Source organism: Lucilia cuprina, chromosome 4 (assembly GCF_022045245.1).
Source record: "Lucilia cuprina isolate Lc7/37 chromosome 4, ASM2204524v1, whole genome shotgun sequence".
Lineage (NCBI taxonomy): Eukaryota > Metazoa > Arthropoda > Insecta > Diptera > Calliphoridae > Lucilia > Lucilia cuprina.
In genome coordinates, this window is record NC_060952.1 from 74,501,472 (window position 1) to 74,514,787 (window position 13,316).

The following is a 13,316-nucleotide window of genomic DNA, read 5'->3' on the forward strand; positions in this document are numbered from 1 at the left end:
ACTCAATTAACATTTTATATTTTGATACACTACACCACTTTAGTGGGGAGGGTATATTGTGTTTGTGCTGATGTTTGTAACATACAAAAATATTCGTCCTATAACCACCTTAAAGTATACCAATCGGCTTAGAATCATTTTCTGAGTCCGTCTGGCCGGCTGTCCATGTAAACCTTGTGCGCAAGGTACAGGCTGCAATTTTCAAGATAATTGGATGAAATTTGGCACACATGCTTCTATCGGCCCAAGGACGATGGTTAAAATCGGTCCATTGAAAATGGTTAAAATCGGTCCATTATTTCGACTAGCCCCATACAACCGTACCCCCCAAATAGGGCCTTTTGGCTTATAATTAATTTAAATGATCTATTATGTCAACAAAAGTCGACAAAACTTAGTTTTATAGAACTTTAAATGACACTACCGATTTTTGTAATGATTGGGCTTCATTTGACCCTATCCCCCACTAACACTTTTAAATTATACATAAATAATATTGAAGAAGACTTAACTCCCCCTACCAACATTTTTAAGGATAGGGCCATATTTTGCCCTACTCCCCTTTGAGCCCTCTTAAAAAAATCTCTTTTTTGCCAAAAAAAAGTAAAAATATTCCGAAATAAATTTAAAAAAACAAACCAAATGCTTTATTTTTTTAAATAATCCCCATTTTTAACATACATACTGACTGGTGTAGGGTATCATATGGTCGGCTACGGCCGACTATACATTCATACTTGTTTTATTTCATTTATAATTTGCATTTTATAATTAGCAGACGTTTTTTTGGATACTGATGGTTACACCCTTCCATCGTCCAAAAAAATTTATGAGTCACTGTCTGAATCCCATTCCAACGATTGGATCATAATCGAGCGATGTAAAATGTCTATTTGTATATTCAAAACAGTTGCTACATTCTGCAAACGATCAGCTCTTTGAATGACATTATCATACAACTGATCTGCTGAATATTCCTGTAATTTTACATATTCCGTTAAGTTTTGATCTTGATATTTTTTCTCTAATTCGTCGATATGATCGTTTATATCTGCTTTTACTGTTTTATTTTGTTCCCTATATAAGCTGGGTAGATTTTCTATAAAAAATTCTTTTATTCCGGAATATTCCATCAATAAAAATTGCCAATAAGTTAGTTTATCCGGTGATTCTTGATCCCTTTCTTCACGGGCATTAGAGAAATGATCGCAAATCAGAGTAATGAACATATTAATAAGAAATATAGCCACAACAAACATTAGTATAAGATACAGAATAAAACCCAAAACTCCACCACCATGACTCAGGTCATTCGGACTAGAGCGTGAATTAAATCCAAAAGAAAAGCTCATTATGGATGTGACACTTTTAAGATAACGGGAAAAATTCTCGGTATAACTACCATTTAAAATTTGAGCCGCCAAACCAACGGCACTGATGAATATGTGAATTACCAAAACGGTGGAAATAAGAGGAACAGTGGAAGTATATAGGGTACGATTAAATATGCGAAAAATACTAGAAAATTGTAGAATTTTCCAAATACGTATCGAAGCTAAACAGATAAGTAATCCAAGTGTTACGGTAGCTGTATAATCAAAAACGCAGGCCACGCGAAAGTCTACATATTCCAATTTGTTGGCCAATACAAAGGTCTTCATAACATACAAAACATAATACTCTCGAATGATGACAAATATTAAAAGTATAACATTGAGAATCACTATAACCAAATCTACCCAATTCCAGGCGGATTTGAAAAATCCTGGCATAAACCAAGAGCGTATCACCATTACTTGGCAAAACTGCAGCAATTGGAATGTATACATTATGATAAGCAGCCACCACCACCAAGTAATTTCATTCATATTCCATAATAACTCTGCAGAATCCACTCTTATTTGCCAAACCAAATCACCGAAAGGTGTCTGTTCCACTAGTATCGAACAAATGGTAAACATATTGGAATCCGCATTATAAAGAGTAAAATCTATAAAAACAGCTGCAGTCGAGGCATCTAACCAATTATGATCTTTAAGATAATTTAAAATTTTATCATTATTTTTATGATCACGCGCCAAAAGAGCCACATAACCCTTATTTTCGATGTAGGTATACACTGAAGCCATATTTCGGAAAACCATCAACCAATTGGATACACCTTCATAATGTTTCGACAACCAGGGATAATAAATGCGCCAATATTTATCTATATAGGGTAGAGATCGTTTTAACTTTTTCCATCCGGGCAAATAGTCCTGTTCGTCAAAAAGCATATTCGACATGCTTTTCTTCTTGTTGGCATGTCTAACCTGCTGCAGCCGCATTACACCCAATAAATTGCCGACTGGAAAATATATTCTGCCTGGTTCGTCATAATCATATCCCTCATGAATGGCTGATCTTAAGGTATCATTTATCCAGAAGTATAAATCATTAATGGTCATCAGTCTCTTCATTTTGTAATTGGAAGAATAACTCTGATTTAATAGACTGCGCATGGTGGACGTATTGTAGTAGGTATAAGAATTCTGGGAATATACTACAACCAGTAAAAGTAATAGGAAATATTTTCCAAATAGCCAAAAATCCTCGGTCAATTGTTTGTATTCCAAATTTAGATTTTCATCTCTATGACGTGCGTCTAGCTTCAATTGATATTGTAGACTTTTTAAACGTAATTTTAAGGTCAACAAGGGATTAAAAATATTTTTTAATTTTTCTGCATCTATTACTTCTTCTTCCCCATTCCGAGATGCAATGTCATCTGATTGGCCTTTGAATGTCAGAATTAATGCTTGTATAACAAATACAATATGCTCCAAGAATATGTAACGTATCAGCATTATGGCAACCAATGTCAATGAGAATTGTTTAAACTTTTTATATTCCCAGCGAAATCCAGCAAGTAGCGTTATAAGTATGAGACTCGTTGCTACAATTCCAGCGCTTAGAATCAAAATTAAAATTGTTCTTTTAGTAATCTTCATAATTACGTCAATAATTTTACGTTTGAAGTTTTTTTTAGAAAAATTAAAGAAAACATATTATAATGGGACATGTCCGATCTTAAATTACTCTTCATCACACTCCTTAGTATAGAGGTCTAATGTGGGATCGGTATGTAACTGATATCCATGTTTAAGGGCCTGTCTTTAGGTAAAGGATTAGGGATTAAATTAAAATTACTCAATTAGTTAATTTTGTTTGCTAGTTTAAGCGCCCAATGGAGGTGGTTTAAACTTGAGGAAGAAATGCAAAAGTATAAACAGTTGATGCAAAAAATTAATAAAATTTTTAGTGAAATAAACATTAAAATTATTGATTTATCGATTAAAGGGACAATATATTTTTATACCCTACACCACCTTAATGGGGGGGCTATATTGGGTTTGTGCTGATGTTTATAACATACAAAAATCGGCTAAGAATCGTTTTCTAAGTCGATTAAGCTATGTCCGCCGTTGTTGTAGCAGCGACTCGTGTAAAGTCGGTGTGACTGGCTTGGCAATCCTTGGCCGTTGTTCGTAGAACTCATAGTCGGTCCGGTGATTGTCGTTTGAACTAAGAGATTCTGCACAATCCTTCGTATGCTCTCCTCATAAACACGAAGGTCCTCCATGACATGACATGACGGTGATTGTCGTTTGAACTAAGAGATTCTGCACAATCCTTCGTATGCTCTCCTCATATACACGAAGGTCCTCCATGACATGCCTAGGGGTAGCATCCAACTGTGTGATGTTAAAGTTGGGATGACTCCTCCGGTGAAATCCCAGGACTAAACAGTCAGTATGACATTATGTTCCTTGACTGGGAGGACCTTCGTTTCCTCGTGTAGATGGAGCTCTGAGGTTATTTACATGCAACCACTCAGCGAAGGAGACCACAATGAAGCAGCATTATTGACCACTGACCGCCCAATTGTTTTATAGGTAGCCAACAATGTTTCCATGTCCATTTCCTACGTGCTGGCGTTTCGCCTTATCTCTCTCTCTCTCTCTGGGTGCTTAATAAAAAGTCGACAAAATGCACGCGAGTACAGTTCAGGATCGGAAATAGTGGTGTCTGAAAACTTAATCGCGACACTGTCATCTTTTTCGTCGGTTTGGAGAGAGACCGAACTGTAGACCACAACTTACTAACACCTGAGCTTAAGATGGAGTTCTTTAAATGATTTAACCATTTATTCCGTTTGTCCTCATTTACCAACCTGCTGATATCATGATAATACGTGGGTCGTCGGAGTTGATACTTCGGATGTCATCGCGCTCGTCTGCTAATTTCGCTGCCTCTGCTGGAAAGTCGACCAGCAGGAATAAAGCGACAGTTTCGTGGAACTTGCTTTTTGCTTGGTGTACGTTGCTAGGAACTGGAAGATCATTGAATATGGTGAATTCTCTGAAGCCAATCCATTCTGCTTTCTTTTGGTTTACGTAGAGTCGGCGTTCAGAGACGAAAAAGTCGTTGGGTCGATCCATACAAACCATTATGGGTAAGTGATCTGAGGCTAGAGAAACTACTGCTCTCCAAGTTGTGTAGTGGGCTCGCTATTGTGATGCCTGGAGAGCTGGCGCAGTCACCCATAATCCGTTTGGGGCCCAGCAACAACTACACAACAGCTGCTCCGTCCAGCTGGCTGCCCATGTAAACCTTGTGCGCAAGGAACAGGTGGCAATTTTCAAAATAATTGAATGACATTTGGCTCTCTTTTTTTAATCTAAGGACGAAGCCTATTGAAAATGGATAAAACCGGTCCATTATTTCGCCGTTCCCTTCAGTAAATAACTTGAAAGTCAAAATTCGCCTATGAACAGGAATAACAATCGAAAAGTCGGAAAAAGTCGAAAAAAGTCGGAAAAAGTCGAAAATAGTCGGAAAAAGTCGAAAGGTCGAAAATAGTCGAAAAGTCAGAAAAAGTCGAAAAAAGTCGGAAAGTCGAAAAGTCGACTATTTATAAAATATTAAAAGTCGAAAAATCGACTTTTAATTAAATAAAAAAAAGTCGAAAAATCGACTTTTAACTAAATGCAAAAAGTCGAACGTCGAAAAGTCGACTTTTCGTAAAATGCAAAAAGTCGAAAAGTCGACTTTGCGTTTCAACTATAGAACCCTACAAAGGAGATTAACACCAGAATCAATTTATTTTTAAATTAGCTAGTCTTATTATTATCAAAACCCCGCTATAAAGCGATTTATAGAAAATCAAACGATATTCAGGGAACTAAACCCCTAATCTCGTAAAAGTCCTCTGATTTCAACTAAGTCAATATCAATAGGGTTTGTTATTATATCACTGAAGTAACGTAAGTTAAATTTCAAATTGCAGTCTGTTTCCACTCGCAGTAAACTTCCACTAACAACCTTCAAGGATATTTGCTTCTAATCTCTTTTAGGGGTCAATAACATTTCTTTAAGAAAAATGTTTGCATTCCAAAAAATACTTTATTTGCTATAAAAATATATATATTGTACATGATAATAAATGAATGATGGATATAATTAAAATTAAACTACAGAAAGGCATGCCTACAAAAAATTTCGAATGGAAATGGATAAAGATAATTGTGTAAATGAATCTTCATAAAACTAACCTAAAATATATTTATAATAAACGGAAATTTATCGAATAATTTTTCGTTTCGATAATTTCAAATGTTCTAAATACAGAAATGTCATGAGGAACATTTAAACCGGGTACAAAAGCCTAAAATCGTTATCGATTGGTTGGGGAATCTATTGTAAAAGTAACTACATTCTTTTAGAGCAAATTTACCGAAAGATCTCACGTTTTATTTATTGTCTACGGGAGGGAGGAGGCAAGTATTCTCTGGCTTTAGTTGTTGGCGTAGCAATTGCAGCATTTCCAAATGCAGTTTCTGGTAAATTGGCATTGTAACCACTACCTCCGCCACCGCCTCCGGGCGTGGTGGCAACGGCTGGACTGGCGGGTCGTAAGACTGAACCAAATGGTGTCGGGGTGGCGGGAAATGTTTGGGCTCCAGCATTTGTCGCTGAGGGATTGAAACGATTAGCATTTGCTGCCACTCCCGATAGGGAAGAAGGTTGTATTGCTATATTGCCACCGCCACCTGTTACCGACGAAGGTATACGCTGTGATGTAAATAGTCCCGTGGTGCTAGGAGGTGCTCTAGCACCACTTGATGATAAAAGATTTGTTTGAGGTCTACCGATTTGTTGGTTTGAGCTGGGTTGATATCCGGTATTTGTGGGTATTCTCTCGTTACCATAATCATAGATAAATGCATTATTAGCATATAAGCTGGGGGCCGAAGCACAATCATACTGATTCCACCATATACATACCAAAACCTCTTGACTGAAAATGGTACCATTGGGGCATAGGAAGGAATAGGTGCGATTTAGAGCACATATGTGAAAGACCTGACATTGAGCTTCAATGTCTGAGTAGTAACCTGGCAATGGCTGTTGAGCACAATCAAAATTTGTTTGTGGCACTTGACTATAGATTGGATAATCAACACCCGGGACACCTGGTATGGCTGAAAAATCACCATCGTAATCATCATCTACGCTATTGCCTGTGCCAGTACTTCCTCTACCCGTGCCAGTATTTGAAAATTGTGTATTAGGTGCATAAATACTACCAGGTCCTGTGCCACCCGTTCCGGTAGGTCTTTGCGATAGGTTAGGTCTTTTTGGTAGATTAGCGGCTGTGCCGCCATAAGCTGTTGGTCCGCTGCCTGTTAAACCACCAATTCCTCTTTGATTTTGTGCTGAAAATCCACCAAACGGTCCAGAGGGACTGGATGCAGCCCCACCAACTCCAGAAAATGCTGTGGGTGCGGTAGGAAAAGCAGCTGTAGCAGCGGAGGCAGGAGCAAATCCGCCGGTTAATGGTCTTATGGGAGCAGCAGCTGTAGCTGGAATATTTCCACCAGCTATTTCACTGCGACCATAATTATAACCACTTTGAGCCTAAAATAAATTAAGGTTTTAGAGACATTTTTAATTTAATATTAGAAAGTAGAGAAGAGCTTACCCAACATATAGGACTAAAAAGAAGAAGACCTGTAACAAGAAAATAAAATTGAATTAAATTAAAAATATGGAAAAGTGTATGTTTTTATAATTTTCAAAGTCAATGTCACATCTCTTAGGCAGTGAGATCCAAGTCAATTTTGAAATTGTAGTAACTTATTCTAATAAAAGTACATTTTTGTATTGGAACTACCGATATCTTATTTCTGCAGATAGAGAAAATAAGTGAAAATAACCTTCATAGTCCCGTTTACTCCACCTTCGGTTATAGTTTAACCGGTAGATATTCTGCCGGTTAATATAATTTATGTATTATAACTTTAAATTTAACCATACGATAAAATATAACCATATATTTTTTTCATATTTGGACTTTAACTTCCATTGATTAAATAAGAGGCTATCATTGGAGTAAATCGTAATACCATAACACCCAGACGTAAATATCGTAATACTAATCTTCAGAACTACTTTTCTTGTGATTAATGTTAACAATATGATTACAAGAGTTAATCAACGGTAAGAGCAGGTAGGATGAGATTGTTCCATTTGAATTCATTCCTTTAGATTCATATCAAAGATATGACATCTGTTGAAGAGACAGGAAGTATACCGCGTAAAAATATGTCCGTACGTCGCTTCTTCGTTCGTCCATTAAAAATCTTGCAATCAAAGCACAATTTACAATTTTGGAGATAATATAAATGGCTATATAACAGTCTTTAAACCAACTTTCTATTTCAACGATGCATTATAAACATGGCTGGATCAGACCTCATCTTAAAGTTTATCAATCTGTTCTGAATCACTCCCTGAGTCGCCACGATTTGAAATACTTTTCTTCTGATTAATGTTAACAATATGTTTCCCCTACTGAAAAAGTTAATCAATGGTAAGGGGAGGGAGGATTTGAATACATCCTTCTAGAGTTATATAAGAGATATGGCATCTGTTGAAAAGCACCGAAAGTATAACGCAAAACAAATATTGGTCAATTAAATCATGTCCGTTCGTCTCACCTGCGTCCGTTCGTGAAAATCTTTCAATCTAAGCTGAGTTTGCAATTTGGAGATAATGCCTATATAAACCAACATTATATATTAACGATTTAGGTTTTACGCAGACATGTTTAAAATGTACAAAAATTCTGATTCTACATCCTTCTTAAAGTCGAATAAACTTTTCAGAATCACTCCCTGAGTCGATTTATCTACGTCCGTCTTTATAATCAAAATATAAGCCACAATTTGATGGCAATGGAATTTCGTGATTGAACGGAAGAAGAAAATGATTTAAGTTGGTCCTTTACAAATCCGATTCCAAACTTTAGTTTCATTTTCTATACAATCTCCCATTTCCGAAAAATGTTTGCAATCATAGTAAAGTTTGCAATTTTGGAGATAAATCCCATACATCTGGACCGTAATGTATGAAAATGCCTTAAATATCAGTTCTTAAAGCAACATTCTATTATAACGAACTAGCATACCCTGGGTGCTTCGCTACCCTAACTATGTTCAATATCGTAAAAATATCAAAAAGTACTATCGGAAAAACGAAAAAGTACAAAGATCTCTTTCAATAAATTCTCATTTAATAAGGATCGTGTGATCCGGTTAACCATTATAAAGAATCCATTTGAATAATAGAAAAGTACCAAATAGTTCCCACTTCCAGAATATTTTTCACTCAAGACCATGTATGTTAAAATTAATGTTCCTAGGTTGAATAATTTAGAAAATTAAAAAAGTACAATTTATGAGATAAAAAGTACTAAAAAGTTGTCTCTTAAAGGATCTTATTCAATGAGGACCGTGTATGTTTAATAATCATGTGTTTTCAGTTCATATTAAAGAACATACATAGAGTATCATTTAAAGGAAGAAAAAGTACCAAAAGTGGAATAAAGTTTACCTATGTGGAAAATACTAATAAAAAGAGTACAATGTTTCCCCTTTTCGCTTGGAAGTATACTTTTTCGAGAATTAAGTTTACAAAATGTTCCGTATATATATCACAGATAAAACTCAAACGATTCAAATCTGCATTCATTTATTCCAGAACAACAATTTACTCGAATTTGGTCATATATAGGCCTTAGTACTCGAATTCCAAAATAATATACCAAAAGCTTATTTTGTGTGAGTAAATAAACTACTTTTTGAAATTTTATAAAAGTTGGCTCAATGAGTTTGAATAAAATTAAATTTCCCGTTTTTCCCTTTTTTGGTACTTTTTTACCCAGTAAAATAGCAAAAATTTTATTACCATAAATATTCCAGAGTTAGTCCGTAATTTAATATGAATAATTCAATTAACCGAAAAAGTTTTCTTAATGTGCTAAAAAAGTACCATAAATACAGTTTTGTCCCTTTTACATCCAAAAAGGACTGAATTTTAAAAAAGTACGAAACAGAAATATTTAACAAAAAAACAAAATATTTAGAAAAATTTGATTATGTTAATTAGTTTAAAGTTATAAAGGGCTGAAAAAGGTACCAAAATCAGCTTTGTTACACATTTTTACCCCTTAAAAGTACGAATTTCAAAAAAGTACCAGACACCCATCTGCTCATTTTAAGAGTAGATACAGGTGCATTTAAAATTTTTCTTGTATCACTAATATTATGTAAGATATTTAAGAAAACCTGTTTTACCCGTTTCTTCACCTTTTTACCCGTAAATGTGCAAATTTCCAAAAATCCCTCCTTAGTGAATCTACATAACCAAAAATACATCTACTGTCAAAATTTCATGATTCTAGGTTCAGCCGTTTGGGCTGTGCGATGATGAATCAGTCAGTCAGTAACGATACTCTTTTATATATATAGAAGACTAGCTATACCCAATGTGCTTCGCTACCCTCATCGTAATGGAATAAAATAAATATCATTATTGTAAATGTATATATATCTGCAATATCAAAAATTCCCCTTTTAGATAACTATTTAAGTTTGATTTTATGATTCTAGTCTCAATATTACAGAAAATTAGAAAAAACAGTTGAAGAACGAAAAAGTACCAGTCAGTGCCTTTTTATACATTTTCATTAAATCAGGATGACGCATGTTTAATTTTCAACCAGAAACCAAAAAAATCACATAAAGATTTTTATACAATCAGGAAGCTACATGTCCAATTTAATGTTTTTTGGTTCAATATTATAGAAAATTCGAAAAGTATTAGTGAAAGAACAAAAAAGTACCAGAGTATGCAACATCGTAGTGGGAGCCCGTTATTACGTATTTATATGTATAAGTTAATAAACCAAAATCAATGTTTTATGAAAAAAGTACCAAAAATAGGTACAATTTTCACCCCTTAAACATCCGAATAACCAAAAAGTACTAAATTTATATTTTTATTTTTTTGTTAAGTTATGAAGGAGTCAAAAATATTGTTTGAATGTTCACTGGTTTAAAAGATACATGGGGTGCAAAAAAGTACCAAAATACAGTTTTTACCCGTTTATTCCCTAAAGGGGCCGAAATTGAAAAAAGTACCAGACACCTGTCCGCTTATTTTTTAAATGAACGACGATAAGCTTTAAACTATTTTTGTATCTTTTCTAGTTTTCTAGTTTAGTTTTGAGGTTACCGATTTTACCAGTTTGTTTCTATTTGGTGGGAGACCAACCCCCTGTCCAAATTTCAGCTCTTTAGCTTTAACCGTTTAGGCTGTGCGATGATGAATCAGTCAATCAGTCAGTCAGTAACGTTAGAATTATATATATATATATAGATTAGGATTCAAAAAGACATGTTTATAATGCACAAAAAATACGGATCCTATACCCATCTTAAAATCTATCAATTGTTCTAAATCATTCCCTGAGTCAATTTATATACGACATCTTTATAATCATATTAAAAGCCACAATTTGATGCTAATGGAACTGTACGAATTCTATTGAAATGTTTTAGTCGGTCCATTATAAACCCTATTCCAAATTTTAGTTTCATTTTCTCTACAGTCAAACTCTTAAACTCTTAAGTAAATAATATAAAATTCACATTCTTGACATTTATAAACTGAACTTATAACTATTTTATGAAATGTTTCATAATCATTCATTACCTGCCAAATATTTCATATTCTTGGTGTATGTTCAAACTACTGTAGTAAAATATTTTAAGGCCAAGTACACATGTCTCCGGTCAATGATAAAAATCTTTGAAAATAGTTTTCAATTTTATTTACTATCGTCTTTGGTCTGTTTCTCATTTTTTCAAAAAGCAACTTTGGCCAATTATACATAAGAAAAATAACAGTAAATAAAGTTTATAAGAAATAAAAGAGTAAAAAAACGTTAACAAAATCAAAGAGCGCGCCAAAAAGGAAATGATCTCTGAGCTGGTGAAGCGTTAATACAACTGAGCATTAGTAATAACTGTAAAACTAGCAAATAGTGTTGTTCATTTTGAAAGTAATCGGGTGTTTAATTAATGGCAAAAAATGAATATTAGTAATAAACCTTATAACACGATTTTAAAATTTACAATATTTTTGGATATTTAATTACAAATATTATAATATTTGTTTTTCAATTTTAGTGAAAATTATTTGAAATTTTGAAATTTCTTTAAACTTTGATTAAAATGCATCTTGTTTTATCATAAAGTGATATCGAGAAGTGTAAACATGTATATTTACCCTTAAAATTTCATAGAAGTAACCGATTATTTAAACTTTTGACAACACTACTAATAACCTCTTGTTTATGTTCGTGCTAAAATTATTATTATTTTTTGTTATTTTTCAAGTCATAAGACCTTGACTTAAGTTAAGGTTTTTAGGTTATAAACAATTCTCTGCATCAGGATAAAAACTCACCATTTAAAAATAAAATAAATAAATTTAAATCCATTTAAGACTATTAAACTCTTGCCGTTTTCCAAACCAAATAAGAAAATAATTCAATATTTCTGTTAAAAAATAATTTATAAATTTCACTTTTTTCACAAATTTTTTTTGAGAATTCGATTTTTTAAATCAGTTATTTTTCCTCAATGTTGAAGTTCGCACTAACCGGAGAAGACTGCAAGCAATGTTCATAAAGTTCTAACATTTTATACCTGGATGAGTTTTTGTACCTCCCAAAAAGCTTCTTGATTTTCTCACTCAACAAATTCGTATGCAGCAGTTTTCAAAATCAAATTCATACATTCTAACGTTAATGGTTGCAGTTCTCCAATTCATTCAATTTTGTATTCTTATTGTGATTTTTTTTAATTTTTTTCAGTTGTTGTGTTTAAAATCTCCCTTTAGAGCATCTTGTTAAAATTTACGATTTTCGATGCATTATCAAATATTTTTCTATAGTTTTTATTTTTGTTCTGTTTGTACATATGAATACGTCAATATTGTCAGTCAGTCTCTCTATATCAATGTAAAAACATCATCATTATCATTTTGGTGTGTTGCTAGTTGCTCACTTTTGTAGGCTGTGGTAGGTGGAATAAATAAGTGACCAGAGAAATTGGTTGCCAGATTTAAAATTTTTTTCAATTTTATTTCCATGCATTTTTATGTCACAACAAGACAATTTGAGGATCGTAATACTTATCCTGAATTGACAATTCATACTTAGATAAGAAGGCGGCAACATATCACACAGCACATTTTACGTTGGATGCTCACAACTAGCGATTATATTTCCGTGATCTTTTAGCTTGGTCCCCTTCGACTGTTTTCTAGTAGAATTTTCCTAACAGGTCCATATGAATGAAACACACTGACCAAACTGATTTAGAATTGAACTAAAACTGAACTAGAACTGAACTAGAACTGAACTAGAACTGAACTAGAACTGAACTAGAACTGAACTAGAACTTAACTAGAACTGAACTAGAACTGAACTAGAACTGATCTAGAACTGAACTAGAACTGAACTAGAACTGAACTAGAACTGAACTAGAACTGAACTAGAACTGAACTAGAACTGAACTAGAACTGAACTAGAACTGAACTAGAACTGAACTCGAACTTAACTAGGACTGAACTCGAACTAGAACTGCACTGGAACGAATTTAGATCACGTATTTGAGTACATTCTTCTCGTACGATCTGTCTGGATGATTTGAGCATTACCAATGGTATTTTGTAGATTTTTTAAATAAAAAAATGTGGTTACACAACCACATTCTGGCATCACTTTACACACCACAAATCGGTAGCAAAATAACAACGACACATGCAAACTACTCTAAACAAAACATTATTCTTATATTAAATTTTATGCAAAGTTTGAAGAGATTTATTACCAGGGATTATCCATTGTTTGTGATTTGAAT

At 33.8% G+C, this 13,316-nt stretch overlaps 2 protein-coding genes across 2 annotated transcripts; both read right to left on the reverse strand.

Annotated features, from left to right (window-relative positions):
- Positions 1-693: 693 nt before the first annotated feature.
- Positions 694-2,990, reverse strand: LOC111681170 (polycystic kidney disease protein 1-like 3). Its single transcript, XM_023442894.2, has one exon. The coding sequence runs from the start codon at positions 2,988-2,990 to the stop codon at positions 828-830; it is 2,163 nt and encodes a 720-aa protein (XP_023298662.2). The 3' UTR covers positions 694-827.
- Positions 2,991-5,432: 2,442 nt separating this feature from the next.
- On the reverse strand, positions 5,433-11,953 carry LOC111681169. Its single transcript, XM_046949313.1, has 3 exons — positions 11,857-11,953; positions 7,025-7,053; positions 5,433-6,960 (listed from the first exon to the last, which is right to left on the reverse strand). The coding sequence occupies exons 1-3, from the start codon at positions 11,888-11,890 to the stop codon at positions 5,797-5,799; spliced, it is 1,227 nt and encodes a 408-aa protein (XP_046805269.1). The 5' UTR covers positions 11,891-11,953; the 3' UTR covers positions 5,433-5,796.
- Positions 11,954-13,316: the final 1,363 nt, after the last annotated feature.

Bases quoted from the DNA above. Each gene is read 5' to 3' on its own strand.
- LOC111681170 (XM_023442894.2), bottom strand. From the start codon at position 2,990: ATGAAGATTACTAAAAGAACAATTTTAATTTTGATTCTAAGCGCTGGA.
- LOC111681169 (XM_046949313.1), bottom strand. From the start codon at position 11,890: ATGGATTTAAATTTATTTATTTTATTTTTAAATG. The intron at 7,054-11,856 runs GTGAGTTTTTAT...TTCTTGTTACAG, and splicing joins ATTTATTTTATTTTTAAATG to GTCTTCTTCTTTTTAGTCCT. The intron at 6,961-7,024 runs GTAAGCTCTTCT...AATTTATTTTAG, and splicing joins TTTTTAGTCCTATATGTTGG to GCTCAAAGTGGTTATAATTA.